This window comes from Octopus sinensis, linkage group LG28 (assembly GCF_006345805.1).
Source record: "Octopus sinensis linkage group LG28, ASM634580v1, whole genome shotgun sequence".
NCBI classification, from domain to species: Eukaryota; Metazoa; Mollusca; class Cephalopoda; order Octopoda; family Octopodidae; genus Octopus; species Octopus sinensis.
This window is the reverse complement of record NC_043024.1, coordinates 1946275-1973303: the sequence shown is the minus strand read 5'-3', so window position 1 is coordinate 1973303 and position 27029 is coordinate 1946275. Positions and strand designations below refer to the sequence as shown.

Below are 27029 nucleotides of genomic sequence, written 5' to 3'. Positions count from 1 at the left end.
GCTTATAAACACCTTCCACGCTGAAATTGTTTGCGTTCCAGCACACGATCTCAGATCAGGTCACTTGCTATGCAAGTACATCTCTATATGACACAATGAATTAAAATGGATGGTTGCACTTTTATCTGTTTAAACAATGTATGAGTGACATAAAAAGCTGGCTCCCCCCATTGCCCCTTTTTGCATGAATTAAGGCTTTTGCTTCTTGCTCATACTGGCAGGTTTTGACATCATCCAAAACGGTAGTTTTCTCTTAGTGGAATCACCAGTTCCACCACCCGATCCTCCAGCTGCTTGCTGTTTCGGTTTCTGTTGTTGTTGTTGTGGTTTCTGCTGTTGTGGTTCTTCCTTTGCCTCTGCCTGCAAAATAATGAGAATTTATGTTTGTTATCAGACTGCTACTACGATGATGCCAGCTTCTTATTTTTTTACTACCCACAAGGGGCTAAACACAGAGAGGACAAACAAGGACAGACAAACGGATTAAGTCGTTAAATCGACCCCAGTGTGTAACTGGTACTTATTTAATCAACCTCGAAAGGATGAAAGGTAAAGTCGACCTCGGCGGAATTTGAACTTAGAACGTAGTGGCAAAGCATTTTGCCCAGCGTGCTAATGTTTCCGCCAGTTTGCCGCCTTACCACACAGCTACGCCTGCACCTAATACAACCTTCCTTGCAAACTTATGCAGCCATTGTGCTGATAATGTTTGAAGGATTTGGGGAAAATATTACTTTCTGAGAAAACTGGTGAGGTATGGCAACAGGAAGAGAACCGAACTGGAGAAAATCTGCCTCAGCAAATTTCGTCTGACCCATACAAACCTGGAAAAGGGGACATTAAAATGGCAATGATGATGACACATGTACCATGAAATTCTAAAATTATATACCCAGGAAGACATGGGATGAGGTAGTCAAGCATGACCTTAGAGCGTTGGGCCTCACAGAGGCAATGACGACAGACCGAGATATCTGGAGATATGCTGTGACTGCAAAGACCTGGGCTGCTTCCTGCACTAGTTCCGCATAGCTCCTGCCCATTCAAAGCACCTTGGATTTCAGAACATAAAAAAGCACCATCCGAACATGGCCGATGCCAGCGCCACCCCGACTGGCTTCTGTGCCGGTGGCACATAAAAAGCACCATCCGAATGTGGCTGATGCCAGCGCCGCCTTTACTGGCTTCCGTGCCGGTGGCACGGTAAAAGCACCAACCGATCGTGGCCGCTGCCAGACTCCCCTGGCACCTGTGCGGTGGCCCCTTAAAAAGCACCCACTACACTCACGGAGTGGTTGGCATTAGGAAGGGCATCCAGCTGTAGAAACACTGCCAGATCAAACTGGAGCCTGGTGCAGCCTCCTGGCTTCCCAGACCCCGGTCGAACCGTCCAAACCATGCTAGCACGGAAAACGGACGTTAAACGATGATGATGATGATGATGATGATATACACTTACCTTTGGAGACTGGGCTGGAGAAGAATCCGATTCTTCTTTTGGTTTTAATAGAAAAGTTTCACCAGTAACAGTTGTCTTAAAACCCATCTTCTGTTTCAGCAGTGAAATAACAAGTTTTATTTGGTTGAAGTCCACAGTACTCGGCAGCACATCTTTGATTTGTGTCAAACGGCTGACATCTACAGAAGAAATTTAAGCTTTTAGCATTCAAACCAGCCGTCTTCCTCCAAATATTTTTTCTTGGAATTCAAAATCGAAATCTTTCCATATCAGTTTTACCTGTCAACTATTCAAAATGCTTGACAAAATGATTTCATTATATAATTCATATTATGCAATATATATATATAAAGCTGAAGTTATCTGTGTGTGGCAGGTTTGGTAGCCTTCAACTAACACAATCTCCTCCGAGACCCTGCGGCACAAGTTGACCAAAATTGAGAGTATGATAGAAGAACGCCTGTTCTTCATTTCGTAGAAGAAAAAATTCAAATCTGACAATGTTAACACCAAAAATTATTAACATCAAAAAGGTGCTTTTTTTTCAATGAAAATCCCTATTTTTTATGATTTATTGACTGCTGTGTCGCCATTTTTCGGTGTATTTCAACCAGAAAAATGTTCACTTAAAGAGAATAACAAGCTACATAAAGCAAAACTTTTACTTTTCAAAAATTCCAATTCTAAAGGGTCGAAACAAACCCGACCAATGCCCGGGCGATACTGCTAGTATATCATGATCAAATAAACAGCCATGTTATGGAAACGTATGTAACATAATTTGAGCAAAAACTACTCTAATCAAATTCTATTGAATTTACACCACATTAAATGGTACAGCATGTGTTGTTACAAACATCGGATTTATAGAGTTCTTAATATTTCTTTCTACTCTAGGCAAAAGGCCCGAAATTTTTGGGGAGAGGGCTAGTCGATTAGATTGACCCCACTATGCAATGCAAACTGTACTTAATTTATCGACCCCCAAAAGGCTGAAAAGCAAAGTCGACCTTGGCGGAATTTGAACTCAGAACATAGAGTCAGAATAGAGTTCTTAATATCAGCCTCTCTCCCTATCCTTAGAAAACATCTATTAATTTAGGGACAAGGCCAACACTTTTAAAAGGAGAAACGCTAGTCCAATACTAGGCGCAGGAGTGGCTGTGTGGTAAGTAGCTTGCCTACCAACCACATGGTTCCGGGTTCAGTCCTACTGCGTGGCACCTTGGGCAAGTGTCTTCTACTATAGCCTCGGGCCGACCAAAGCCTTGTGAGTGGATTTGGTAGACAGAAACTGAAAGAAGCCCGTCGTATATATGTATGTGTGTGTATATGTTTGTCCCCCTAGCATTGCTTGACAACCGATGCTGGTGTGTTTATGTCCCCGTCACTTAGCGGTTTCGGCAAAAGAGACCGATAGAACAAGTACTGGGCTTACAAAAAAGAATAAGTCCCAGGGGTCGAGTTGCTCGATTAAAGGCGGTGCTCCAGCATGGCCGCAGTCAAATGACTGAAACAAGAGTAAAGAGTAAAGAATACTTAATCAAAATTGCAGACCAGGCGCCTGAGAGTAGAAAGAAATATTTCAAGAGAAAATGAAGGAGAGAGAGGAAGAAATGGAACCATACTGTAAGAAATCTTTGGTCCGGTTATAACAGCTGAGATTTGGTTGTACGTAGAAAGTGGTAAACCTAACCGCTCTATAACAAGGTTGGCACCAGCTTCTATTGCTGCACACAGGTGGTTTAGCACAGTACTAATCTTCAGGTTCCTTGCTTTGCTTATTTCGTCCTGTCAAAACATAACAAAAATTATTAATATTTACATTTGTCGGATATTTGTCCTCATCTTGTTTGTTGTTAACATGTTTCGGCTGATGTACTCTCCAGCCTTCATCAGGTGTCTTGGGGAAATTTCAAACCTGGGTTCTCATTCCTAAGGTATTTTTCAATGATATTATTATTAATTATTATCATTATTAATTATTTATTTTTATCATTATTAATTATTATTATTATCATTATTAATTATTTATTTTTATTATTACTAATTATTTATTATTATTATTATTATTATTAATTCAGGTCACTGACTGGAACCGAACTCGGAATCTTGGGGTTAGTAGCCCATGCTCTCAACCACTATGCCATATGATTACTATGATGGTCACGGTGGTGGTGATGGATCAGTTCTCACCATAACAGAGGTTCTTGCCCCTTTTAATAGGTAAGACGATTGGCCTGCAAGAGTCCAGGGCTGGTGCCACATAAAAAGCACTTGTGCCACTGGCACGTTGAAGTGCTCCAGCAGTGCCGCATAAAAGCACCCAGCACATTCCTGTAAGGCGGCTGGCATAAGGAACAGCAGCTCCCCTGGTGGCAAGCCCTGGTCAAACCATCCAACCCATGCCAACACGGGCCATGGATGTTAAATGATGATGATGATGGTGGTGGTGGATTCATTAGGAAAGGTGTTCAGTCATAGAAGCCATGCCAAATCAGACTGGAGTCTGCTGCAGCCTTCTAGCCTTGGTCAAACCATTCAACCCAAAAGCACCATCCGATCATGGCCTGTAAAAAGCACCATCTGATCGTGGCCGTTGCCAGCCATGCCTGGCCCCCGTGCCAGTGGGACGTTAAAAACACCATCCGATCGTGGCCGTTTGCCAGCCTCGCCTGGCCTCCGTGCTGGTGACATGTAAAAAACACCATCCAATCGTGGCCGTTTGCCAGCCTCATCTGGCACCTGTGCCGGTGGCATGTAAAAAGCACCCACTACACTCTTGGAGTGGTTGGCGTTAGGAAGGGCATCCAGCTGTAGAAACATTGCCAGATCAGACTGGGCCTGGTGCAGCCTTCTGGCCTCCCAGATCCCAGTTTTGAACCGTCTAACCCATGCTAGCATGGAAAGCGGACGCTAAACGATGATGATGGTGGGTTTGTTTGCCTAAAAACCCTTACAAAGGCAATGCCCCAGCATGGCCACAGTCCAGTGATTGGAACAAGTAAGAGATAAACAAGAAATCCTATAAAGTGACTTACCAAACTTTTATTGTCCGTTGCAAACAGGTGGTATGAAGTGAGTTGAGTCTCAGACAAACTGGACAGGTCAAGCTTCGGTAATAGTGAGACATTCAAATCTTCAAAGTTAGGCTGAGGGGAAAGAATAAGGAATTATTTTATCACTAGCAGTATCGCCCGGCGTTGCTCGGGTTTGTAAGGGAAATAACTATATAAGCATTTTTAGAGAGTTACTTCCCTTACATAAACCGAGCAAAAAATGCATAAAAAATCCCCAAAAATGATGTTAAATTATTTTTAAAATCGTAGACTCATCGTAGACGCGCGCTAATACCCAGAAGGGCTCGATATGAATCACGGCTATAAGATACCCGCTTTTGGTTAAACTGCACTGCAAAATGTGGGAGTAGTTAGGAATCTAAATTGGAGTAGACAGACACACACACAACTTCAGTTTTATATATAAAGATTAGTTGAAAGTCAATGAATAGAAAGTGAAAAAAATAATAATTAGGAGGGAACAGGGATCTTTTCGGTTTGAACGGCAGTTTTTTCTAGTGGTGTCATATGAAATTGTCACCCATAATTATGACCCTAGTATCGATCTATTGCATTTCAATCCGTTTTAGGGTTGGTTAGGGGGAAGGGTATCTTTTTTTTCTTCACAAATGTAAATAAACCCAATCTGTTTCTTAAACGAGGGACATATTCATACGGCACAGAATGCTTTCACCTCAAATAGACGTAATTGATTGGTTGAAATTGCAAAAAACAAAAAAAAAACAAATAGCTTACAAACTACAGAATTTTCTCAATAAAGCCAAGAGAAAAAGATGTTTTATAAACACATTCTACCAGTATATGAAGTTTAAAATTTTTTAGTTACCTAGAAATTGTTAAAAACTGCCATTCAAGCGGAAAAGATCCGGGAACAGAGAGCGTGTGTGCGTATAAATGGCAAGTGTCTTCTAGTACAATATCTGGCCAACCAATGCTTTACAAGTAAATTTGGTACATGGAAACTGAGGGAAGCCCATCATACCTTTATATATATATATATATGCACATATATATACACACACATTAAAAAATATGCATTTATATATATATATTTATCAAAATAAAAACATGATGCAAAGGATTTAGCGGTACATATGTTTCTGGCTTTTATTAGTTTATATCAATGCATAATTGATGTAACATGTATGTCAATAGCCTTCTTCAGCCGCGCACAATTACTACTTCAAATATTCTTACCTCTTCAAATTCAACGTCCGGAAAGTTGTCTAGCTGCAGATCATTGTCCTTGCAGAATGGCACCAGAGAGTCGAGGAATATATCACCGTATTTTTCGACTTTGGCTTGAGGGAATTCTTCAATCTTTAACATGGATTTTTTATCTTTTGGTCTGAGAAGCAAAAGAAAAAATAACAATGAGAGATGGGCAGGTGAATGAGAGAGATAGAAAAAAACTGTGGCCATGCTAGGGCACCTCCTCCAACGGTTTTTTTAGTTAACCGGATTGATCCCACTTATTTGTTTTTATACCTGTGCCAGTGGCACATAAAAAGCACCATCCGAACGTGGCCGATGCTAGCGCTGCCTTGACTGGCTTCCGTGCCGGTGGCACGTAAAAAGCACCAACCTATTGTGGCCGTTGCCAGACTCCCCTGGCACGTAAAAAGCACCCACTACACTCACGGAGTGGTTGGCATGTTAGGAAGGGCATCCAGCTGTAGAAACACTCCTAGATCAGACTGGAGCCTGGTGCAGCCTCCTGGCTTCCCAGATCCTGGTCGAACCATCCAACCCATGCTAGCATGGAAAACGGACGTTAAACACTGATGATGATGATGATACTTTTAGTCATATTTTCAGTCCAGGTGTGCTGCCAAATTTTTAAAAGTGGGAAAATGTTGCAGAGCATTGCTCAATATACATACATATATACACACACATATATGGTGGGTGTCTCTCAACTTACATCTTTCAAATACAGAGCAAAATATTTTCTTGGAGAAATATAGTCAGAAAAAAAAAAAGAAAAAATAAAGGCGTAGGAGTGGCTGTGTGGTAAGTAGCTTGCTTATCAACCACATGGTTCCGGGTTCAGTCCCACTGCGTGGCACCTTGGTCAAGTGTCTTCTACTATAGCCTCAGGCCGACCAAAGCCTTGTGAGTGGATTTGGTAGATGGAAACTGAAAGAAGCCCGTCGTATATGTATATATATGTATGTGTGTGTGTTTGTGTGTCTGTGTTTGTCCCCCCAACATCGCTTGACAACTGATGCTGGTGTGTTTACGTCCCTGTCACTTAGCGGTTCGGCAAAAGAGACTGATAGGATAAGTACTAGGCTTACAAAGAATAAGTCCTGGGGGCGATTTGCTTGACTAAAAGGCGGTGCTCCAGCATGGCCGCAGTCAAATGACTGAAACAAGTAAAAGAGAAAAGAGAAAGAGAGAAAAAAAAAAAAAGCCTGGTTCTCATTGTTTCTCCTCCCCCTCCATTTTCTTGTGGTTCCTTACCTAATTCTGACAATGTCCAGAAGAATCTTATTGCTGGCAATGGCATGAGGAGGCAGGTCATATTCCTGGGCAAAATCATTCCTGAGTTTCGCTAAGAGTCGGTAGAGTCTGATCTGAAAATAGCAACGATTGGCTGTTTTAGATTATCAGGAAGTCATGTGACATGGATGGAGGAGATAGCTGGACAGACAGACAGACATATAGATAGATGGATATATTGATAGACAAACAGATAGATATATAGATGGATATAGATAGACCAACAGATATATAAAAAAAGAGATATGCGGATGGACAGACAGACAGCTAGATATATGGGTGGATAGAAAGATAAGACAGACAGATGGGTAGATAAATGGATAGATAGAAAGACAGACAGATGGGTAGATAGATAGCTACTTATGCATACCTGTCACATGACAGATACAGAGACATGAACCCATGGGCAGATCCTACATGTTGCTGTTGTGTGGCTGATTTGAGATACAAAAGAAAAAGATACAATATAAACATGAAAGGTCTGTTCCGTTACTGGCACAAGGCCTGATAATCTGGGGGCAGAGGGATAGTCAATTACATGGACCCCAGTATTTAACTGGTACATATTTCATCAACCCTGAAAGAAGGAACGGCAAAGTCAACCCTGGTTGAATTTGAATTCAGTTGTGGCCAATGCTGGTGTTACGTAAGTGGCACGTAAAAAGCATCTTTCGAGCGTTAGGCCTCAGAAGCAAAGTGGCACACGAAAAGCTCCTTTTGAGCTTTGGGCCTCACGGAAGTAAAGTGGCCAATGGCGTTAGCACATGAAAAGCTCCTTTTAAGTGTTGGGCGTCATGGAGGCAACGACAGATGACGGAGGCCTTTGGCACTATATTGTACTTGAGAAGAATACCCACCGAGCTAAGTAAATATTGCAGTTGTAGCATATACTGGTGGCATGCAAATGGCACTTGTGCCGGTGGCGCATAAAAGCACCCATTACACTATCAGAGTGGTTGGCTTTAGGAAGGGCATCCAAGCATAGAAACCAAACCAGATCAGACTGGAGTCTGGTGCAGCCTTCCAGTCCGGGTCAAACCGTCCAGCACATGCTAGCATGGACAACGGGTCCTTACCCTTTTTTGTAAAAGCGCATGATCAACCACACTATCAGATGTTAAGTTAATTTTTTGGTTCAAAAAGCAAAAAGCAAGGCCATGTAGGGGGACATGGAGTTATGTATAGGGTGGTGTTCATGCAAAGAGTTCAAGCCATTTCTGGTCAAGGGAGACTTTGAACTGAGCGGTCGTTGGCATCTTCACTATCTCGTCCGGCAGCTTCTTCCACGGATCCGCAACCCGGACGGAGAAAGCCCCTCTCCTTCGATTGAGATGAAATCGTCGCAGATAGAGCTTTTCGGAGTGACCCCGCAGCCAATGCTCTGGAGCAGGAGTGAAGAACAAGCTCTTTCGAGAGGTTACACTTTCCGCTTATGATCTTGTGAATGAGAATGAGATCACGGCGTCGTCGTTTTTCGAGAGAATAAAGGTCGAGCGTTATACATCACTTGTCACAATGCGCTCAGCATCGTTTTAGTTTTCAAATGATGCCATCCTGCTGGCCAGGTAAGCAGGCCAATAAACATGAAACACGAATATAAATTGCAGGTAAATAAAGACAAAGAAAAAAAAGGAGATGCAAGTATATAAAATTTATAAAGTTACCTGTAAAGCTTCGACACGTTCGTCAACCTCAGGTACACTCGGCTGCATTTTAACAACGGATGATGAAGCAGCGGCAGTGGAAGGAAGAACTGATGGTTTTGCACGAGTATATTTATCAAAATCAAACGAGGAACTGGAGGTGTAGGCGGAACTGAAAATGGTAAGACAGGTGTGACAGGTACAAGAGGGAAGGAAAGACAATCCAAGAACACTGTTTGATGGTAAGGTCATGGAATCATCATCAACATAGAAAATTGTTGTCTGGTCCCAGGGTGAAAAAAAAAGAAAAAAAGAGGTGCAGGAGTGGCTGTGTGGTAAGTAGCTTGCTTACCAACCACATGGTTTCGGGTTCAGTCCCACTGCGTGGCACCTTGGGCAAGTGTCTTCTATAGCCTTGGGCCAACCAAAGCCCTGTGAGTGGATTTGGTAAAGGGAAACTGAAAGAAGCCTGTCATATGTATGTACATATATACGACAGGCTTCTTTCAGTTTCCATCTGCCAAATCCACTCACAAGGCATTGGTCGGCCCGAGGCTATAGTAGAAGACACTTGCCCAAGAGGCTATAGTAGAAGACACTTGCCCAAGGTGCCACGCAGTGGGACTGAACCTGGAACCATGTGGTTGGTAAACAAGCTACTTACCACACAGCCACTCCTGCGCTAATAAATAAATACTTTAGCGCCCAATGCAATGATTTGCCCAGGGGCCTCACGAATCTAGCAGTCTAATTCTGATCTATGTATGTTGTGGCTTGCTAGCAATAAATACTATGGGCTTCCAGCGCATTGATTTGCCAAGGGGCCTAATTGTGATCTATGTATGCTGTAACTTGCTGCCCAGCACACTGATTTGCACAGGAGCCTCGGAAGTCTAGGGGCCCAATTCCAATTTATGTATGTTGTGATTTGCTATCAATGAATAAATATTTTAGGATCCAGTGCAAGAGATTTCCCCAGGGCCCTCAGAGGGACAGGGGTCTACTTCCGATCTATGTATGTTGTGATTTGCTGTCAATAAATAAATAAATACCAGTGCAATAATTTGCTTGGGGGCCTAAAATGCTGTTAAAACACCCCCATATACACACACATGTATAGATGTGTATTCTTGTAATTTGATTAAACTGCCATAGATGTCTGTCTGTATGTCAACTCACCTAGCAACAGGTTCCCGGATGCGAACCCTTTCTTCTGCTATCATGGCCTGGGTTGGCGTCAGTTCTAATTTGTACTCGTCGTCTTGCTTGGCTTGTTTCAACCAACTTTTGCCCTTCGTTGAGACGCTGATGGAAATCCAGAAGCTGTTCTTGGTAGCAACCTCCTCCAGGTAACCCTCACACACCAGAGCTCGACCTGAGGGAGAGACATAAAGGGAGAGTAAGGATCTGTAGTAAAAACAGTGGTGATGGGGATAGGGTTTCAAATGAGGAGAGAGGAAGAAAAGTTTTAGATGTCATAAAAATAGGGGAAAGGTTTAGATCAGAGGTCAGCGAACCAGGGTAAATCACCAAGTGGAGTAAAAATGAAATTCTTGGGAGTAGTGAGGACTCATTAGACATAAGTAAAATTATATAAAAAACGTGGAGGCGCAATGGCCCAGTGGTTAGGGCAGCGGACTCGCGGTCGTAGGATCGCGGTTTCGATTCCCAGACCGGGCGTTGTGAGTGTTTATTGAGCGAAAACACCTAAAGCTTCACAAGGCTCCTGCAGGGGGTGGGGGTGAACCCTGCTGTACTCTTTCACCACAACTTTCTCTCACTCTTTCTTCCTGTTTCTGTTGTACCTGTATTTCAAAGGCCCGGCCTTGTCACTCTCTGTGTCACGCTGAATATCCCCGAGAATTACGTTAAGGGTACACGTGTCTGTGGAGTGCTCAGCCACTTACACGTTAATTCCACGAGCAGGATGTTCCGTTGATTCGGATCAACCGGAACCCTCGTCGTCGTAACCGACGGAGTGCTCCTATATTAAAAACATGACACACACACGTCACCATTGTCATCGTCATCATTTAACGTCATTTGGCTAGGGTCTCACTTGGCTTGCCGGGTCTTGCATATATATATTCTTTTCTTTTACTAGTACCAGTCATTTGACTGTGGCCATGTTGGAGCACTGCCTTAAAGGAGTTTAAGTCGAAGAAAATTGAAACCAGGACTTATTCTTTGTAAGCCTAGTACTTATTCTATTGGTCTCTTTTGTAGAACCATTAATTTACGGGGACATAAACACACCAACATTGGTATCAAGTGATGGTGGGGTGAGGGTGGATGAGAGGCACACACACACAAACACAAACAAATATATACAGAGAGGTATCAAGCTGTTGGACCAGGTGATGAAGGTTACGGAGAGGGTCATCGCCCACCTAATTAGAGAGAGAGTTAGTTTAGATGAGATGCAGTTTGGGTTCGTGCCAGGGACAAGCACCACTGATGCTATATTCCTGGTAAGGCAGCTGCAGGAGAAATACCTAGCCAAAGATAAGCCCCTGTACCTGGCTTTTGTTGACATGGAGAAAGCCTTCGACAGGGTCCCCCGATCCCTTATCTGGTGGGCAATGAGAAAACTAGGGATAGATGAATGGTTAGTGAGAGCTGTGCGGGCCATGTATAGGGACGCCGCTAGTAGGGTGAGGTTGGAAATGAGTACAGTGAAGAATTCCGGGTAGAGGTAGGGGTCCACCAAGGCTCAGTACTCAGCCCCCTCCTATTTATCATAGTCCTCCAGGCAATAACGGAGGAATTCAAGACAGGATGCCCTTGGGAGCTCCTCTATGCTGATGACCTTGCTCTAATTGCTGAGTCGCTATCAGAACTGGAGGAGAAGTTTCAGGTGTGGAAACAAGGATTAGAATCGAAGGGCCTCAGAGTCAATCTAGCTAAAACCAAAGTCGTAATCAGTAGGAAGGTAGACAAATCACAAACACCTTCAGGTAGATGGCCCTGCTCGATCTGTAGAAAAGGTGTAGGTAGAAACTCTATAAGATGCACCAAGTGTAAGCTATGGAGACATAAGAGATGCAGCAATGTCAAAGGAAGGCTAACTAGGAAGATGGTTTTTGTATGTGGCAGATGCTCAGGAACAATAAACACTGAAAATGCTCTGAGACCAACTTCCGTCACTTTCCAGGGAGAAAAACTAGAAATAGTTGATAGTTTCCGTTACCTAGGTGACTAAGTCAGCAGCGGGGGCGGGTGTGCTGAAAGTGTAACTGCTAGAGTAAGAATAGCTTGGGCAAAGTTCAGAGAGCTCTTACCTCTGCTGGTGACAAAAGGCCTCTCGCACAGAGTGAAAGGCAGACTGTATGATGCGTGTGTACGAACAGCCATGCTACATGGCAGTGAAACATGGGCCGTGACTGCTGAGGATATGCGTAAGCTCGCTAGAAATGAAGCCAGTATGCTCCGATGGATGTGTAATGCCGGTACTCACACTCGGCAGAGTGTAAGTACCTTGAGAGAAAAGCTGGACCTAAGAAGCATCAGTTGTGGTGTGCAAGAGAGACGTTTGCGCTGGTATGGTCATGTGGCGAGAATGGATGAAGATAGTTGTGTGAAAAAGTGCCACACCCTAGCGGTTGAGGGAACCTGTGGAAGAGGCAGACCCAGGAAACCCTGGGACGAGGTGGTGAAGCACGACCTTCGAACTTTAGGTCTCACTGAGGAAATGACTAGAGACCGAGACCTCTGGAAGTGTGCTGTGCGCGAGAAGACCCGCAGGACAAGTGAGTCCACAACCCGTGGCCTTCTACATGGGATGGAGCCAGCCTACGTATGCATACCTTCCCTTCTTGGGACACAAAACTCTACTTGTGAAGACGTGTTGAGGCAAGTGAGGATCAGAATCGAAATCGATCAATGGAAATTGCGGATGTGCTACCAGTGCCGGTGGCATGTCGAAACTCTGCTTGTGAAGACCCATTGAGGCAAGTGAGGATCAGAATCGAAATTGATCAATGGAAATCGATCAATGGAAATTGCAGATGTGTTACCAGTGCCGGTGGCATGTAAGAGAACTTTCCGTTTCGCGACCGTTGCCAGCACTGCCCCGTTTCGTGTCCGTTGCCAGCCGTGCCGGTGGCACATAAAAAGCACCATCCGTTCGTGGCCGTTTGCCAGCTTTGTCTGGCACCAGTGTGGGTGGCACGTAAAAAGCACCCACTACACTCACGGAGTGGTTGGCGTTAGGAAGGGCATCCAGCTGTAGAAACACTGCCAGATTTGACTGGGCCTGATGAAGCCTTCTGGCTTCACAGACCCCAGTAGAACCGTCCAACCCATGCTAGCATGGAAAACGGACGCTAAATGATGATGATGATGATGATGATGATGATGATGATACACACACACACATATATATATAACAGGCTTCTTTCAGTTTCCATCTACCAAATCCACTCACAGCCACATTTGCCCCCATCAACACCCTATAAACCCGAATTGCCATGAAGAAAGAAAGAAAGAAAAAAACAAAAAAGAAACCCCCAGGAAACTTACCAAATGCCACCCAGAATTTTTTGTTCTTGTATCTGCAAAAGAAAAAAAAACATCTCAGCAGACCTTCACAGACAAAGTGTTGGATCTTCCAACCATTATACCAGCCATGGACAACCTTCCGGACCAAAGGCCTTTCTCAATGGAACATCTAATAAAAAATAAATCACCTTGATGCTTATATATATATATATATATTCTTTTTCTTGTTTCAGTCATTTGACTGCGGCCATGCTGGAGCACCGCCTTTAGTTGAAGAAATCGACACCAGGACTTATTCTATCGGTCTCTTTTGCCGAACAGCTAAGTTATGGGGGCGTAACCACACCAACATTGGTTGTCAAACATTAGCGAGGGGACAAAACACACCAGCATCGGTTGTCAAGCAATGCTAGGGGGACAAACACACACACACACACACACACATATATATATATATATATATATGACAGGCTTCTTTCAGTTTCCATCTACCAAATCCACTCACAAGACATTGGTCGGCCCGGGGCTATAGCAGAAGACACTTGCCCAAGATACCACACAGTGGGACTGAACCCGGAACCATGTGGTTGGTTAGCAAGCTACTTACCACACAGCCACTCCTGCGCCTATATATATAAATATATTCTTTTACTTGTTTCAGTCATTTGACTGTGGCCATGCTGGAGCACCGCCTTTAGTTGAAGAAATCGACACCAGGACTTATTCTATCGGTCTCTTTTGCCGAACAGCTAAGTTATGGGGGCGTAACCACACCAACATTGGTTGTCAAACATTAGCGAGGGGACAAACACACACACACGCACATATAAGGTGGAGGTAATAAAAACAGTTGTGAGTTCAAATTCCGCCGAGGTCGACTTTGCTTTTCATCCTTTCGGGGTCAATAAATTAAGTACCAGTTACGCACTGGGGTCGATATAATCGACTTAATACCTATGTCTGTCCTTGTTTGTCCCCTTCTGTGTTTAGCCCCTTGTGGGCAGTAAAGAAATAGGTAATAAAAACAGATGATACTTACTTTCCGATGCCATAGTTTGGCTCTGAAGTGTAACGTAGGACCTTCTTGTCCGCTGACCCCATCAAGAACAGGGCAACGGTCGCGATGCCACAGTAGCCCTTCATCATCTGTAATTGGAGGAGTGGGTAGAGGAAAGAGAGTTAAGAGGGTGTGGCATGTAGGTCTGAAAATGAGACAGACAATGGTAACAGCAACAGACTGGCAAACGGCTTCCGTGCCGGTGGCACGTAAAAGGGCACCATTCGAGCGTGATCGTTACCAACGTCGCCCTACTGGCACCTGTGCCGGTAGCATGTGTAAAAAGATTCGAACAAGTTCGTTCGTTGCCAGTACCGCCTGACTGGCCCCTGTGCCGGTGGCAGGTAAAAAACACCCACTACACTCTTGGAGTGGTTGGTGTTAGGAAGGGCATCCAGCTGTAGAAACTCTGCCAGATTAAGACTGGAGCCTGGTGCAGCCATCTGGTTTGCCAGTCCTCAGTCAAAATCGTCCAACCCATGCTAGCATGGAAAACAGACGTTAAATGATGATGATGATGATGACGTTTGAAGACCACAATAAGTTCTAACATATACCTTTTGTCCTATCCAACATTGCTTGAGAACCGATGCTGGTGTGTTTATGTCCCCGTTACTTAGCGGTTCGGCAAAAGAGACCGATAGAATAAGTACTGGGCTTACAAAAACAATAAGTCCTGGGGTCGAGTTGCTCAATTAAAAGGCAGTGCTCCAGCATGGCCGCAGTCAAATGACTGAAACAAGTAAAAGAGTAAAGAGAGAGAGAGAGGAAGGGCATCCGGCCATGGGAACCAAGCCACAACAGACAATTAGAATCTGGACAACGCCCTGGCTGACCAGCTCCATGTCTAACCATCCGACCCATGCCAGCATGGAAAGCAGATGTTAAACGATGATGGTGATGATGATAATGATATAGGTACAGTACAGAACCAAATATCTGAGGGGAGGACAGTTCATCATGACCATCACCATCACAATCAACATTGCTGCCACCAACACCATCACCACCACCACTGAACCATCATCATCATCACCACCAGGACCATCCATTTTGTATGCATCAGATTTTTTTCTACAAGCACACAGACCCTCTGTTGCAACTATTTCAGTGGATTCATTGGTATTCCATTTGTGACCATCCCATCTATTTCCACAATCAGAGACTATGTTTGCTCCTGGTCATCTCTCAACAAGCACAGTTAATGACCAAAAGCATTTCAGCCATGACCATCCTGCCAGTTGGTATATCTTTATATATAAAAATGAAGTTGTGTGAGAGTCTGTCTCCTCCGATTTAGATTCCTAACTACTCCCACATTTTGTGGTGCAGTTTAACCAAAAGTGGGTATCTTATAGTCGTGATTCATATCAAGCCCTTCTGGTATTAGCGCACGTCTACGATGAGTCTATGATTCAAAAAAAAAAATTTACCATAATTTTTTCGGTTTTCTTAATGCATTTTTTGCTCGGTTTATATAAGGGAAGTAACTCTCTAAAAATGCTTATATAGTTATTTCCCTTACAAACCCGAGCAACGCCGGGCGATACTGCTAGTCAGAGACTACAATGTGTCCTTCTTTACAAAGACTGATACAGTTTGATCTGTGAGAGCTTTGACTGCTGTTTCTAGTAGAATGAACACCCATAGAGAGATCTCTCTTTCACTTAGCTAATGGATGGAGGGAGGGTCTATGCGGCATTGATGGAAGAAGATCTTACCTGAATCGCTTCCAAGAAATAGCGAGCTTCTTGACCGTAATCACTGGGTTTGCCAAAATCTGGAATTCTCACTGTATGGAGTTGGTTACCCGATTCCATAAACTTGCGCCTGCGCTCACTTTCCATCCTGCAAGAGAAAAACAGGAACAACATATTAAGACTATTCAAGATACGTGGTGGATTGATGGACTCAAGAAGACCCACCCACCATAACAGAATGGACATCACAAAACCACCTTAGTAATGCTTGTCTATGAGGGGTTCTGCCCCATCAACCGTCTCGCACCTACATTTCATCCCCTAACAGCCAAAAAGCACAGATGATCGGGGCGACATCATCATCAACATTGTTCGACCGTGAGATTTTGAGCTCTCATAAGGAGGCGAGTGTAAGTTCCATCCAATCGCCTCTCAAGCTTCTTTGATAACGTCCAGGTTTCTGAGCCATATAGTAGAATTGGTTCGACTGTGGCTTTGAAGATTTCAAGTTTGAAGTCTCTACTTAGATTTGATGACCAGATCTTATGCATGTCATTACGGGCTGACCAGGCCATACCCTTTCTAGTTAGAAAATCTTTTCCAGATGATGATATGTGTGACCCAAGATATTTGTAATCAGAAACCATATTTAAGGGCGCATTAAAGGCACCGGTTCCACATAAAAAGCACTGGTAACATCAAAATAAATATCAAATGGAAATTGTAGTTGTGATACCTGTGCTGGTGGCACGTAAAAAGCACCTTCCGAACGTGGTTGATGCCAGTGCCGCCTAGACTGGCTTCTGTGCCAGTGGCATGTAAAAAGCACCAACTGATCATGATCATTGCCAGCCTCCTCTGGCCCCTGTACCTGTGGTACATAAAAAGCACCCACTACACTCTCGGTGTGGTTGGCGTTAGGAAGGGCATCCAGCTGTAGAAACACTGCCAGATAAGACTGGAGCCTGGTGCAGCCTCCTGGCTTCCCAGACACCAGTTGAACCGTCCAACCCATGTCAGCATTGAAAAGAGACGTTAAATGATGATGAAGACTTGATATCAGTTAATTTATAAAAGGGCTGCTGCCGGCCTCCCCTGGCCCCTGTGCCGGTGACACGTAAAAAACACCATTTGAGCGTGGCCGTTGCCAGTACTGCCTGAGTGGCCCTCGTGCCGGTGGCATGTAAAAAGCACCCACTACACTCACGGAGTGGTTAGCATTAGGAAGGGCATCCAGCCGTAGAAACACTGCCAGATCAGACTGGAGCCTGGTGCAGCCTCCTGGCTTCCCAGACACCAGTTGCACCGTCCAACCCATGTCAGCATTGAAAAGACGTTAAACGATGATGATGATGAGCAATGAGGTTGATGTAATCTACTGACACCCTCTCTTTAAAGCCCCTGGCCCTGGGCCAAACTTTAAAACAATTACAAACACTCTCTGTCCATATCCTCATAATGTACAACACTACATGCCCCCTCTCTGCACAACCAACCTGTTGATGAAATATCATTCTGTATTTAGGCTATAATAAAGAAAACTGCTTTTTAAAGTCTACTCTGTCTAGAAAATTCTTAAATATTCCAATTTTAAACCATTAGCATTTAAACTGGCCATATCGGACCAAAATATTCTAGTTGCTTTATGTTCAAACTGGCCGTATCCAGCCTCTCACACCTACCCTACAATGTTATGCTAAAAGTAAGCAATCATATAACTGAAATATCAAAATTACAAGATAATACATTATTTAAAACAATGTGAGTAAATAAGCAGAACATTTGACAGAGAAACCTAAATGCTAAAGGACTAATCTATTTTTTTATCAAAATGTGGTAATAGAAACACACACACTATTACCTTTTGAGGCAGTTATCACAGCAGTCTTCTCCTCCACCAATTTGCGAAGCATTTTTATCTTCAAAATGTTCAAGAAGTAATCTGGAAAAAAAAAAAAAAAAAAGACATAAAAGCACCCAGTACACCCTGTAAAGTGGCTGGCACTGATGCAAAAACAGAAGATGGGCGGGGAGAAGAGAGAAAGGTATTTTGCAAGTCTTGACTTTGTTTCCTCATATATACAACATTTCATATCCAAGACACCTACAGCAAACAATAATGAGATCAAAGATAAAGAATATGTAATGAGGTATATACCATATTTCGGGAGTTTTTGCCCTTTCATTAGTACTCATTAATCATCAACTGTAAACAATAATGCGATTAAAGATGAAGAATATGTAATGACGTATATACCATATTTCGGGAGTATTTGCCCTTTCATCAGTACTCATTCAACTCATTAATCATCGACAAACTCATTGCTTAAATGGCCACTAAATACAGCATTGCAACATTACTAAATATACCAATATTAAATACATTCCTGGAAGTTGGTACATAAATACTAATGACCTGTAGGAACACAGTATTCCGTTACGCAACCACAAAGTACTACAAAGTATGTTAAACGTTTTTAGAAGTCAGGAGTGGCTGTGTGGTAAGTAGCCTGTCTACCAACCACATGGTTCCGGGTTCAGTCCCACTGCGTGGCATCTTGGGCAAGTGTCTTCTGCTATAGCCTCGGGCTGACCAAAGCCTTGTGAGTGGATTTGGTAGACGGAAACTGAAAGAAGCCTGTCGTATATATGTATATATATATATATATATGTGTGTGTGTGTCTGTGTTTGTTCCCCTAGCATTGCTTGACAACCGATGCTGGCGTGTTTACATCCCCGTCACTTAGCGGTTCGGTAAAAGAGACCGATAGAATAAGTACTGGGCTTACAAAGAATAAGTCCTGGGGTCGATTTGCTCGACTAAAGGCGGTGCTCCAGCATGGCCGCAGTCAAATGACTGAAACAAGTAAAAGAGAGTAAAAGAGTGTGTTCTTTTGTGTTAGCAGTGCTATTACATCGCTTGTTAAGGTTAGCTCTACGGAGTTTCAATAGAAATTATGGCTGGCATTGATTTCGTTATGACGCTTTGTTATCCAAGACGCCAAATGAGATAGAAAATATACCAATTTCATCTATCAAACACATTCCCGGAAGCTGATACATAAATACTAATGACTTATAGGGACACGGTATACTGTTATGCAACCACGGCTGCGAGCTGGCAGAAACGTTAGCACGCCGGGTGAAATGCGTAGCCGTATTTCGTTTGTCGCTACGTTCAGAGTTCAAATTCCGCCGAGGTCGATTTTGCCTTTCATCCTTTCAGGGTCGATTAAATAAGTACCAGTTATGCACTGGGGTCGATGTAATCGACTTAATCCGTTCGTCTGTCCTTGATTGTCCTCTCTGTGTTTAGCCCCTTGTGGATAGTAAAGAAATAGGTATTTCGTCTGCCGCCACGTTCTGAGTTCAAATTCCACCATCGACTTTGCCTTTCATCCTTTCGGGGTCAATTAAATAAGTACCAGTTACGCACTGGGGTCGATGTAATCGACTTAATCCGTTTGTCTGTCCTTGTTTGTCCCCTCTGTGTTTAGCCCCTTGTGGGTAGTAAAGAAATAGGTATACCGTTATGCAACCATGGTATACTACGATGTATGTTAAACGTTTTCGTAAGTCAATACCCTGTTCTACTGTGTTTACATCAGGCGTCTAGGATACGAAACGTTAACGAAATCAGTGCTGGCCATAATTTCTGTAGAGATAAACTTAACAAGTGTTAGGACGATGATGATGATGATATCTAGGCTAAACAACAAGAAGAATGCATTCCGGCAATTAGCCCTTGGTATAAAAGAGAACAAAAAATGTGGAGTGGCTGTGTGGTAAGTAGCTTGCTAACCAACCACATGGTTCCGGGTTCAGTCCCACTGCGTGGCATCTTGGGCAAGTGTCTTCTGCTATAGCCTCGGGCCGACCAATGCCTTGTGAGTGGATTTGGTAGACGGAAACTGAAGAAAGCCTGGCGTATATATGTATATATATATATATGTGTGTGTTTGTCCCCCTAGCAATGCTTGACAACTGATGCTGGTGTGTTTACGTCCCCGTTACTTAGCGGTTTGGCAAAAGAGATCGATAGAATAAGTACTGGGCTTACAAAGAATAATTCCCGGGGTTGAGTTTCTCGACTAAAGGAGGTGCTCCAGCATGGCCGCAGTCAAATGACTGAAACAAGTAAAAGAGTAAGGGAAGGGAAAGATTGTGGATGGGACATTTTGGATTGTCAGTCTTCTCAGTCAGACAAATGTTAAAACGTTAAGATGAATCGACATAAGATTAAACAATGAGTGAGTGATGTGAGTGATAAAAACGTCACATGACGGAATCGTGTCCATTGATTGGATGACACTTAATAAACAACGTTTTGTGTGGAGACAACTGCAGTTGTCTCAGGGAAGACCTGGGCCTGCTTCTGCTGCAACAACAACAACAGATACATCTTACTTTCGTCTGCAGGATGTAGTATTCAAAAAGGTTTCCATCTTGGACAACATCTTCAGCCTGTGCGAGCGGAATGATTTATTGGCAATGTCTTTCACAAAAAACCTAGAAGAGAATAAAAAATATAGATACACGAGGGGGTACTAAAAAAGTTCCTGACTTTGGTTAAAAGGAAATACAGGTAGATCCGTTAATTAGGATTTTACTCAACAAATTCCACTCTCAGATTCACACATTCCTGTAAAAAGAACTCCGCAGATTGGACCTTCAAACAAGCCTTTTGCGATACCCTTAACCCTTTCGTTACCAACCCGGCTGAAACCAGCTCTGGCTCTGAGTACAAATGTCTTGTTTTCATAAGTTTTGAATTAAAATCTTCCACCAAACCTTAGTCACAATTTATGTTTTTAACACTAGCTGAATGATAACGAAGTTATTTTACTAAATCCTTTGTTATGTTTAAAGTAATTGAAAGAAATACAGAGCATCTCAACAGAAATATGGTAACAAAAGGGTTAACAAATGATTAATTTAACCCACTTGATACAAACCCGGCTCTGTAGTACAAATGTCTTGTTTTCGTAAGTTTTGAATTAATATCTTCCACCAAACCTTAGTCACAATTTATGTTCCTAACTCTAGCTTAATGATAACTAAGTTATTTTACTAAATTCTTTGTTATATTTGAAATTAATTGAAAGAAACACAGAGCATCTCAACAGAAATATGGTAACAGAAGGGTTAAACCCAGGAACTTTTCAACATAGCTCCAAATACACACACATAAACACAAAGAGAGGCTGAAAAGTTCCTGGTTTTGGTTAAAAGGAAATACAGGAAGATCCGATCCGTTAATTATGATTTTACTCAACATATTCCCCTCTCAGATTCACACATTCCTGTAAAAGAACTCTCCCTATATATATATATATATCCGTGTGTGTACCTACCGATGAATGTTGAAGTCTGCAGGAGCATGAAAGACCCTACAGAGACTGGGTAAGCCATCTCTCCCTGCTCGGCCAATTTCCTGGTAATATGATTCAATGTCTCTGGGAGCTGCAAATATATGAAGATGACCAAGTGAAAGAACCGAGGCTGAACTGGTAAAAAAAAATTATCAGAATGTCAAACAAAGGAGTAGCTGTGTGGTAAGTAGCTTGCTAACCAACCACATGGTTCCGGGTTCAGTCCCACTGCGTGACACCTTGGGCAAGTGTCTTCTGCTATAGCCTTCGGCCGACCAATGCCTTGTGAGTGGATTTGGTAGATGGAAACTGAAAGAAGCCCGTTGTATATATGTATATATATATATGTGTTTGTGCGTCTGTGTTTGTCCCCCTAGCATTGCTTGACAACCGATGCCGGTGTGTTTACATCCCTGTCACTTAGCGGTTCGGCAAAAGAGGTCGACAGAATAAGTACTGGGCTTACAAAGAATAAGTCCTGGAGTCGATTTGCTCGGCTAAAGGTGGTGCTCCAGCATGGCCACAGTCAAATGACTGAAACAAGTAAAAAGAGTAAAATGTCTGCAGTATTTAGTTTTGGACCTGTATGATCTGAGCTCAAAACCTGCATAGGTCAACTTTGACTTTCATCTTTCATCCTAGACGTCATTAAAATAAAGTACCAGTCATGTGTTGGGATTCACTTCATAACCACAGGGTTTCAGGTACCAGTCATGTTTTGGGGTTCACTTCTGAGCCATATAGTAGAATTGGTTCGACTGTGGCTTTGAAGATTTCAAGTTTGAAATCTCAACAACCCTGCAACCTATGGCTCTGAGATGACACAGGTGGTAACTTCCCATATATTTATACTTTGGTTGGATGACGCTTCCACGAGAGATTTTGAGCTCTCATAAGGAGGTGAGTGAAGGTTCCATCCAACCGCCTCTCAAGCTTCTTTGATAACGTCCAGGTTTCTGAGCCATATAGTAGAATTGGTTCGACTGTGGCTTTGAATATTTCAAGTTTGAAGTCTCTACTTAGATTTGATGACCAGATCTTATGCATGTCATTACAGGCTGACCAGGCCATACCCTTTCTAGTCAGAAAATCTTTCCCACATGGGGCACATGCTTCCAGCGTCATGTGACTTACGTTGTCCAATGATATTGCAGGATTAAGTTACTTACCGCCGTAGTGAATCACAGTTCTGATGTCTCGTTTGTCGATGCCCATACCGAATGCTATTGTGGCCACCACTACCTGTAATGGGAGAATGTGAGAAGAGGGTGAAGAGGTGAGAGGAATGTGGGTAGAATGGAGCAGTGATGGGGTTGGGTAGACGAACAGGAAAGAAAGGGTTGTGACACAGGGGTCAGAGGGAGAAGATGTAGGTTCAACAGAGGAACAACGAGAGAGAGAGACAGACAGCATAGTGAAGTAGAGAGACACATAAGAATTAGTGAAAGAGAGAAAGAGGGGCAGACAAAGAGGGAGACATAAACAGAGACACAACAATTAGGGGACTAGAGAAAGAGGGAAAAAGACATAACAGTTAGTAGGGAGAGAGAGAGAGAGAGAAGATTTTAATTCAAAATTTATGAAAACAAAACATTTGTACTAAAGAGCTAGAGCCGGTTTCAGCCGGGTTGTTAACGAAAGGGTTAAACTGACACCTGCACTGACAAGGTCAGAAATAAAAATTTAAAAAAAAATACCAGTGATACTTTGAGGATAAAAACAAGATAATTATATTGTAGAAGAGAGAGAAGCTAAGACCGAGGCAAGGGGGATGTGGGAATCATACCTGGATTTCATTATTGATAAATTTTCTATGAGATTCCTTCCTGGCTTTGTCTGACATTCCAGCATGGTAGGTCCGGCAAGAAATACCAAAACCTGAAGGAAACAGAACAAGAAACCATTAAAATGTTTCAAAAAAGAAAAAAAAAAAAAAGGAAATAGAAAAGAAAGAAAAGAGAAAAACACCATCTTTTATAGTTTACTAGCAGTATCGCCTGGCGTTGCTCGGGTTTGTAAGGGAAATAACTATATAAGCATTTTTAGAGAGTTACTTTCCTTATATAAACTGAGCAAAAAATGCATTAAAAATGCGGAAAAATAATGGTAAATTTTTTTTTAAATCGTAGACGCGCGCTAATACCCAGAAGGGCTCGATATGAATCACGACTATAAGATACCCGCTTTTGGTTAAACTGCACCGCAAAATGTGGGAGTAGTTAGGAATCTAAATCGGAGTAGACAGACACACACACAACTTCAGTTTTATATATAAAGATTTGATCTGGTCATTAAACTGTGGCCATGCTGGGGCAGCACCTTGAAAGATTTTATTCGAACAAACTGACCACAGTACTAATGTTTTTAAGTATGGTACCCACTCTGGTGGTCTCTTGCTGAACCGCTAAGTTACAGGGCTGTAAACAAACCAACCAGAATCATTAGCACGCTGGACGAAATGCTTAGCAATATTTCGCCCATTGCAACGTTCTGAGTTCAAATTCCTCCGAGGTTGACTTTGCCTTTCATCCTTTCGGGGTTGATAAAATAAGTACCAGTTATGCACTGGGGTCGATGTAATCAACTTAATACCTATGTCTGTCCTTGTTTGTCCTCTCTGTGTTTAGCCCCTTGTGGGTAATAAAGAAATAGGTATTTCATCCACCGCTGTGTTCTGAGTTCAAATTCCTCCGAGGTCGACTTTGCCTTTCATCCTTTCGGGGTTGATACAATCGACTTAATCCGTTTGTCTGTCCTTGTTTGTCCCCTCTGTGTTTAGCTCCTTGTGGGTAATAAAGAAATAGGTATTTCATCCACCGCTTCGTTCTGAGTTCAAATTCCTCTGAGGTTGACTTTGCCTTTCATCCTTTCGGGGTCGATTAAATAAGTACCAGTTGAAATCAACTCGTCCCCACCTTCCCCCCAAGCTGCCCTTGCGGCAAAAAACTGAAATAATAATGATTGTGTGTGTGTGTGTGTAGAGAGAGAGAGAGAGTTGTAGTCAGTTTACCTTCAATGACAGAACAGATCTCAGCAGTGGCCTTCTTGGTAGGGCAGTAAATGATGGTGGAGTTGTCAGAGTCATAGCCATTGTCCCTGGGAACCATCAGTGGCTTGAGGTCACCAGCAGGATTTCCAGACTTCGGTTTGACCGACAGGAACAGGTTGGGTCTAGTAACGAAATAGAAAAACAAGATGTGGGACAAAGTGGCGAGAAAGGATCTTCAGATGCTGGGACTCACAGAGGGGGATGACAGGGACCCAGACTCCCAGGGGTTTGCTGTGCTTGAGAAGACATGCCAAGGTAAGTAAATGCGTGGTGGCCCTTGCATACAGGATCGTCCCTTGCAAACTGTCTCCAGCCGAGCATCCCTAATCTTGCTGGCCCTTAGGGGCTGCATAAAAGCAGCCAGTATGCTCTGTAGAGGGGTTGGTATTAGGAAGGGCATCCAGCCATAGAAACCATGCTGAAACAGGGAGCTTGAACAGCCTTTCAGCTGGCCATCTCTGGTCAAATCCTGTCCAACCCATACCTGCACGGAAAACGGATGTTGAATGATGATGAGAAGATAGATGCAATATTTATCATTTGTCAAACAGTGGCAGCATCAGATGTACGACGGTAACCAACGGTAAAAACTAATGCGTTGCTAACAAAAAAGAAATAATGGAAAAATGAATGAGAGCTGTTTGATTATCAGAGCCACAAACTTTAAGTGGCTGAATATACCACAGAAATCTCTACACTAAAATTCTTAAATAGGATTCTCTTTTACTTGTTTCAGCCTTTTAATCGAGCAACTCGACCCCGGGACTTATTCTTCAGTAAGTATAAAAGGAACTATACATCGCTGCCAGAGAAAAGCCGACTAAAACTAGATAACAAATGCTAGAGCCAACTTACCTGTTAAATCCAGTGCAGGTGACAATTGGTTTCACCAGTTTGAGGTTGTCGCATATGTCTTTCATCACATCAGGTGTAGCCGTTGCAGTGAGGGCAACCACTGGGATCTGCAAAATATGAAAGAAGTCAAAGCAAAGACCACAAATGTTTAGTTAACCTTTAGCACACTGAAGGCAAATCATGTCACTGTATGAGTTCTCTCCCGTCTCAGTGTAGCACAATGTGCATTGCAGCTAACAGTACCGTCAGCATGCCAAAGGTTGGGAGAAACAGTATCATCAATTGATTAAACTCAGTAATAATGAGGTATGTGTTTAACCTTTAGCATGCTGCATCATGTTGCCATAAGAGTTTTCTCCCCTCTCAATGTGACACGCTACGCCTCTGCAGGTTCAGGGAAGAAAACTCCTATGGCAACATGATTTGCCTTCAGTATTCTAAAGGTTAAGATTGAGAGCTGAGGCAGTGCTATTAATGTATTAGCGTCTAATGTATGTAATAAACTCTCATCAACTGAAATTACCGAGCAATAAGTAGGACACCCTTCCGAATGCCAACCACTTTACAGAGTGTAGTTACAAGATGATGCAACATAGGTGCAGGAGTGGCTGTGTGGTAAGTAGCTTGCTTACCAACCACATGCTTCCGGGTTCAGTCCCACTGCGTGGCATCTTGGGCAAGTGTCTTCTATTACGGCCTCGAGCCGACCAAAGCCTTGTGAGTGGATTTGATAGACGGAAACTGAAAGAAGCCCGTCATATATATATGTATATGTGCGTGTGTGTTTGTCCCTCCCAACATCGCATGACAACCGATGCTGGTGTGTTTACTTCGAGGGGCCACCTCCCAGTGGTGTCGGGCATCAACGAAGAGCCCTCGACTACAACAAGACGACCAAAGATTTTTTTCCCCCCAAGGTCCGGAGTCTCCCGCCCCTAAGCCCTAGACCATCACCTAATCACCCTTACTCGTCTTGTTTAACAACAACAGCAGCAACACATTCACCACCACCACCACCACCTCCTCACTGACTCCACCAATCAGCTTTAATACTCACCTGGGGTAAGTTAAGACGTATTTTAGCCAAATGTCGATAAGCAGATCTAAAGTCGTGGCCCCACTGCGACACACAATGGGCCTCATCGATGGCAATGACATCAATACCTGAAATGGAAGACACAGAGATTGAGTGGACAGTGGAACAACAATGGTCAGTAGATCGAGTGTTAAAGAAAGAGAAAGAAGGAGAGAAAGACCTTGATTTGAACTGTTTCGAACTCTATATTGTGTTGAACATTAATGTTTTGATTGTCTTCGGACTTGGTGTATTGTGCATGCCTTTCGTTGGTTTTCTTTTTAATTCTGTAGCTGGTGTTTGTAGTCAGTTCAGTCATTTTAGTTACTAAGCTCAGTACCTAATAGTTCCAGTGGTCAGCTCTTGGGGTCACCGTATTTGGTATCCAGTCACTATATGGCTGAGGTCACCACAGTAAGAAGCTATGGGAGCAAGGTTTAGTATTTGAGAAAACTATACAGCAAGAGGCTGTTTTAAAAAAGCGGGCCCCTGATGTATGCATACATATATTAGGCGCAGGAGTGGCTGTGTGGTAAGTAGTTTGCTTACCAACTACATGGTTCTGGGTTCAGTCCCACTGCGGGGCACCTTGGGCAAGTGTCTTCTACTATAACCTCGGGCAGACCAAAGCCCTGTGAGTAGATTTGGTAGACGGAAACTGAAGGAAGCCCGTCGTATGTATGTATGTATGTATATATATATGTTTGTGTGTCTGTGTTTGTCCCCCCAACAT

General features: G+C 43.1%; 1 protein-coding gene across 1 annotated transcript in view; it reads right to left on the bottom strand.

Annotated features, from left to right (window-relative positions):
* Nucleotides 1–128: 128 nt before the first annotated feature.
* LOC115225761 (Werner syndrome ATP-dependent helicase-like) overlaps nucleotides 129–27029 on the bottom strand; it is a 41841-nt gene continuing 14940 nt past the window's right edge. The window contains exons 10-28 of the mRNA XM_029796706.2: nucleotides 26279–26385; nucleotides 25222–25328; nucleotides 24328–24488; nucleotides 23104–23195; nucleotides 22487–22559; nucleotides 21300–21408; nucleotides 20353–20454; nucleotides 17806–17886; nucleotides 15966–16092; nucleotides 14227–14333; nucleotides 13209–13240; nucleotides 9867–10062; nucleotides 8709–8859; nucleotides 7006–7118; nucleotides 5737–5887; nucleotides 4501–4611; nucleotides 3088–3250; nucleotides 1460–1638; nucleotides 129–360 (exon numbers count right to left, since the gene is read on the bottom strand). Coding sequence (XP_029652566.1) covers nucleotides 190–360; nucleotides 1460–1638; nucleotides 3088–3250; nucleotides 4501–4611; nucleotides 5737–5887; nucleotides 7006–7118; nucleotides 8709–8859; nucleotides 9867–10062; nucleotides 13209–13240; nucleotides 14227–14333; nucleotides 15966–16092; nucleotides 17806–17886; nucleotides 20353–20454; nucleotides 21300–21408; nucleotides 22487–22559; nucleotides 23104–23195; nucleotides 24328–24488; nucleotides 25222–25328; nucleotides 26279–26385 — 2333 coding nt within the window. The 3' untranslated portion in view covers nucleotides 129–189. The remainder of the gene's footprint in view (nucleotides 361–1459; nucleotides 1639–3087; nucleotides 3251–4500; nucleotides 4612–5736; nucleotides 5888–7005; nucleotides 7119–8708; nucleotides 8860–9866; nucleotides 10063–13208; nucleotides 13241–14226; nucleotides 14334–15965; nucleotides 16093–17805; nucleotides 17887–20352; nucleotides 20455–21299; nucleotides 21409–22486; nucleotides 22560–23103; nucleotides 23196–24327; nucleotides 24489–25221; nucleotides 25329–26278; nucleotides 26386–27029) is intronic.